Source organism: Cibotium barometz, chromosome 59, assembly GCF_041138505.1.
Source record: "Cibotium barometz isolate CiBa-2024 chromosome 59, ASM4113850v1, whole genome shotgun sequence".
Classification (NCBI taxonomy): domain Eukaryota; kingdom Viridiplantae; phylum Streptophyta; class Polypodiopsida; order Cyatheales; family Cibotiaceae; genus Cibotium; species Cibotium barometz.
In genome coordinates this window covers 26,973,591-26,978,948 of record NC_141104.1, presented here as the reverse complement: position 1 = coordinate 26,978,948, position 5,358 = coordinate 26,973,591, and the positions used below count along the sequence as shown (strand labels likewise).

The 5,358-nt window shown below is 41.5% G+C and overlaps 1 protein-coding gene across 1 annotated transcript; it reads right to left on the bottom strand.

Moving 5' to 3' along the window:
• Nucleotides 1–1,278: 1,278 nt before the first annotated feature.
• Nucleotides 1,279–4,621, bottom strand: LOC147605653 (uncharacterized). Its single transcript, XM_086793416.1, has 6 exons — nucleotides 4,333–4,621; nucleotides 3,923–3,950; nucleotides 2,180–2,407; nucleotides 2,030–2,093; nucleotides 1,885–1,944; nucleotides 1,279–1,636 (listed from the first exon to the last, which is right to left on the bottom strand). Exons 1-6 carry the CDS (start codon nucleotides 4,455–4,457, stop codon nucleotides 1,575–1,577), a joined length of 567 nt encoding a protein of 188 aa, XP_086649542.1. The 5' UTR covers nucleotides 4,458–4,621; the 3' UTR covers nucleotides 1,279–1,574.
• Nucleotides 4,622–5,358: the final 737 nt, after the last annotated feature.

Here is a 5,358-nt window from a genome sequence, read left to right as displayed (position 1 = left end):
TGAAGATATGTAGCTCCCGAAGCTACCAAGGAAGTATTATCCTAAACAAGAAAGGAAAAAAATGATGATGCTCTTACCCGTGTACCACTTCCTTGCTTGCTTCTTGTTCTTGTCTCTTCCTTGCTTCTTGTTCTTGTCTCTTGCTTGCCTTCTTAGCTCTCATATGATTTGGAGCTCTGATACCATAAAAAGAATACAAGAGAGGACTTGAGTTCTTTGCAAGCGCACGCGCACACACACACACACACACAAGAGAGTGCAATACACGAGATAGATAGCTGAATTTTATTTTGTCTTCTCTTCTCTACAACCATGTAACTAAAAGATATGAGTACTTATATAAAGAGAAAGTACTCTCCTACAATAACACACAATGATCAACTCATAGTGTGAATTCTACTATATGAGCTAATGTTATAACTATACCATAACTTTAGTACTCCAAAGTGACGTAACCTATCATCCACTGACAGCATATCAACCATAATCTCACCAACCATGCTAATGGCATAAATGCGAAAGCTATCATCCAAGCAAGTCATCAATGTCCGTCGTAGCACTAATATCTCAACATTATATAGTAATCACAAGGGTTTACTTGACTTGTTACTATTATTCACCTCTAAAGTCTTAATGAGCATCTAGTTAGCTTTTTAGACTTTTGGCCAATCCTAACCTTATCCTTGCTAGCCCTAACCCTTGTGCAGATTCTATCACTCCCTATGCTTAGCTACATTAGGTTAGCACGTCCCCTTAGCCCTAGGCCGAACCAAGGATGTAACAAAAGCCTTCCTAAGTTCTATTTCAAATACGTAATTTATATTTTCTACAAGGTAACATAATGAAGTACGACGAGTATTTATGAGTAAGGTGTTTTGTGGCATTACATTGGCATGATGGCATCTACAATAAAGACACTAGTACAATGTTTTGAATTACTTGAAAATGTGAACAGGTAGTGCGATGACAGCATCACAATATTCATGTGAAAAAATGCAAACCCTCCATTCGTTCAAATGCACCCACAAACGAAGCATTTAGTGCCGTTAGTATTCTAGATTACTTCCACATACATTTCTGGACTTTTAATTAGCATAAAAGTCAGAATAGTTTGAACATCAAAGCACTTATTAAGCAAACATACTTTTATATTTGTTTAGTTTGGTCCATTTGACCAATGTCACCGTGTCCTTAAAAGCATCCTAGTTCAGTCTTCATATACCAATGGAAAGTTCAGGTAACTTTTCAAACTGGAACAAAAATCAAAGTCACTCTGTCTACTCACAAAGCTGCAACTCCATCATGCATAGCGAAGACTACATGAAAAACAGGTAAGGCAAACAATTTATCTACATGACAGTTTGACTAGGTGACCACGGTGACAAGCCTAGATGCTTGAACAGTTCGTTTAAATTGCCAACTGATTTTGGTTGGTCGTGTCCTTATAATGCTTTCCTCTCTTCATTAAGAGGGAGTACGTCTCATAGATGTCATCGGTGACACAGTAGGTCAGTCACATTCAATACTATCATATGAACAAGAGATAATCATCCTCCAAACTCCATGTCAAATCCCTAGTGATGAAGAGCTCCACTAGTTGCATCCTGATACTGCTTGTGCATCACTTTCTTATAATCTGCAGTTGCATATTGAGCAATCATTTCATAAGAATTTGGATATGAAGCTAGAAGACCAAAACACTGACCACATTAAGGCTAGAAACAGAGCCCATGGGTAAGATTGCCGATCCATCCCTCTAAGGGCCTGGATAAGCCCAGGCAGGCATTGTTCAGTATCAGGCCTAAGGATCTTTTTGAAAGATTATGCACACACATAACCATACCCCCTACTCACACACCCAAGAAAAGTGAAAAAGAAGCATGCCTTCTTGATTACTCCACAATGCTGCTGCATAGCTGTTCAGTGGACTGTCGTTGTTAGGTTCTGTTTTAGAAGTCATCATAAACATCAGGTGCTGTTAGAGATGGAAAGTAGAGATGCAGATGCAAAACGGGAGGCCAGCAATTACCTCCTAAGAGGCTTTGGATAGAAAGTAGGATAGTCCGGATATCATATGCAGATGACCACTTGTCCTGTCAGCCCCCAAACAAAACCTAGGTTAGTGCCTCCCCAAGGTGCTCACAAAAGAAATGGGCAAACAGGTGAAAAGCCACCCAACCTGAAGTATGTCCAAGCAAATGTTTCCATACTGGTCCACATTTGGATGGAAACACGTTGTCTCAAACTTCACAAGAGGAGGCTTGAAAGGGTAGTCTGTAGGGAATCGTAAAGATAATTTGTAGGACAATCCTTCATACACTGTCCCTGAACTGCCCTTAATCGTGCCAATCCATGAGAATATATTGTCGCCATCTGGAAAAGCAGATATTCCAGGATCTCCAGATGTCTGCAAAAAAATAGCTCCAATTAGAAATAGTACACATCAGTCCAAATCTACAAATATAAAAAGCTAATCTAAAGAATCCTCTTCTTTGGTGTTTCTTAATCTCTTCCCATGCATCCACCTGCTCTAAAACAACAGCTATTTTTCTTTGAAGGCAGAATCTAGACATGAATCCACAGCAATTTGGTTATCTTCTAATGCTAGCCTCGCCAATGTGACTGCCATATGTCATAGATACTATCATCTACCTCCTTCAAGCTCTCCAGCATGCATCCATACAAATGACATGGCTGACCTATGGCACAAGACTAAACTCCTAAGCTTCATACTCCAAAGTGGATCAAAGACAGCGATGAAAACAAATAAAAGATGGCCAAGAGTAGGGGAATACGAGAGGATCAATTTCAAACAATACGACATCTCTGGAGCAGTTAAGACAAATCTATATCAATGTGTGAAGGCAGTCTAAATGGGACATGTGGCTGGGTTGGTGGGCAGGAAGAGGGGAAGTTTCAGCAATAAAAACTCCTGTCAGTGATTCACCCACACCAGCCCTTGTCAGTCTCACACCTGTTCAATCCTTCCTCATTTCCCCTCTGCAACCTCCATTTTAGGACAGGTTTAGGTCGCGCCCATCTTCTTTCTTTCTTCTCCTTTCTCTTTCTTTCCTCCTCCGTTTCCTCTAGAATCTTTTCATGCTTCTGCTTTCTTCTCCTAGCTTGTGCCTCCCTTACTCATGGCCTTTCCCATTTCAGCCTATTAAAAGATGAACCTATTTCCAAAAACTTTGCAGTCTACAGCAAGCACAAAAAATACACCACCAACCCATCAAACATCCTAGGCTGAACTTTGTCAAGATTTTTCCAGCTATTAAACAATGCAATGCCTTCAATCAACTTTTGTAAATAAGTAAACATCTCAATCAAGATAGACTCATGGACAATTCCCACAAACTTGGAGACAATTTTGAAACAAGGGAAACAAACATGGGCCAACAAACTGTTAATTACGTGCTGCATCAAGCTGAAGTCCTGAGAATCCTACTGTAACAGGTGATCTAGGTATGGAAGAAAGGGAAAAGGACCAGAGAACAGAGAAATTGATAAGCATAAGCCCATCCACTTCCAATAAAATTATCACCAGATTAGGTATATCAAATGCAAGCTACTATCTCAGTTTCATGCAATCCCTCTACTTCTTCAGCAGATTTTGTGACTAATATATGCAATCGATTCATCTATAACTGCTTACAAATCATTGATGCTCCGTCCACAAGTACAACTCGGGTGTGGCGGCAGTGTAAACTGAATAATTGAGCCATACAGATCTACCAGACCATGCAGGTGCCCTGTAATATGACCCTTTCATACATGGTTAAGGTTGATCAGTCAACAAACACCCGTATAACACTGTCCACATAATGCCATGATGTCTTATTCAATGACTCCTCTCTCCTTACCAGAAATTTTATGATTCCATTGTAAGACCCAAAAAAAACAGGTTTATTCCCAAACTTACCATGAGTGACATGAGCTCTGTCTGCAACCTGCACAAACAAGACAAGCAACCAGCATATTAAAAACGTGACTGCTTGAACAATCTGATCTGAGTTACAACTAATTGACAAATCACTTTGACGTTCTATTAATTAGGGTTACAAACTCACTACTAATCAGATATTTTATGCTACAGTCTTGAAATAACGGCCCTGCATACTGATCAATGCATCTAATCACAACCTAGTTCAATTAGCCCCATACGCATATACAAGATACGAAAACTGCGAGTTATCATGACGTCTAAGAAAACCCTTCCAATCAGCTCGGAAATTTCATTCCCTAAAACATGCTTTAAGGAGATGCAAAAGAAAGATTAGTACTCAGCAGAGGCTCCGGGTTCGGTCATAAACAGAGACGGAGAGAGCATACCTACGAGAGACGGAGTGGCTGTCAACGGGCTGAGTTGCGGGCCGTGTCTGCTTCGCGTTGACAGGAGGGATCACTGTGTTGGCGATGGCGGTGTGGCCCTGCTGAGTGGGGGCTCGAGACTCCATAGCCAATTTGTTGTGTTCCAGGCGAAACCCTAGAAATTCCTTAGGCAGAAGAGCAAAGAGCACGTCCCTGCTGCATTCGCTGTAAGTCTGCAGAATGAAGAAAACGAGCACACCCTGGCCCCTAGATTTACCAAGCTGAACTTTATGGCCCAAGTTCCATGTGCGCTTTTTTTTTTTTTGGGGGGGGGGGGGGGGGGGGGGGGTTTTGGAACTTTTTTTGGCCGTTGTCTTGTGGGCTTGACAAATGGGTGCTTTATGTGGGCCCACCATGTAATTATGTGGCCTAACTCCTTGCCCTAGTAGCAGACCCTTCAAACGTGCATTGGACAAGGGCCATACAAGGCACCACGGTCCACGCATGAAGTGATTCATGAAACCAAGATGTTCGGCACTTATTCATTTCACAAACGTCTCTGGCCATGTGGATTCGAGCCGGCCATGAAGTTGAGTCACGGCCAACTTTCTTGCAAAACATTATCGGTATTGAAGGGCTGAACACTCCATGGACATGGCATAAAAAAGACAAAATGTTGGGCCCAACGATTGCACAACTACATGAAGGCATAATAGCTCACTGATCAAGCGCTCTTGCACCGAAGATGAACAAGACAAAGCAATTTGTCGAAGTTGTGGGATGTCACGAACCAAGGACCTCACAAACTCACTAATCACATGGCTTACATCCACTTAACAACAAACATAATATAGGTTTTTTCATCCACTTTGTTTGTCTAGGGGATGGTAGACGCCTTTGAGTTAGCGGGCTAGATAGCTTATCAAGGCAAGTTTTAAACCAGCCCAAATCCCTCCGCTCTTGTTACCTCCTTCGTGGTCTCTTGATGCACATTTGAACGTACTTTAATGCTTTAAGTTTCTTGATTCCAAAGTTGTAGCTATAAAA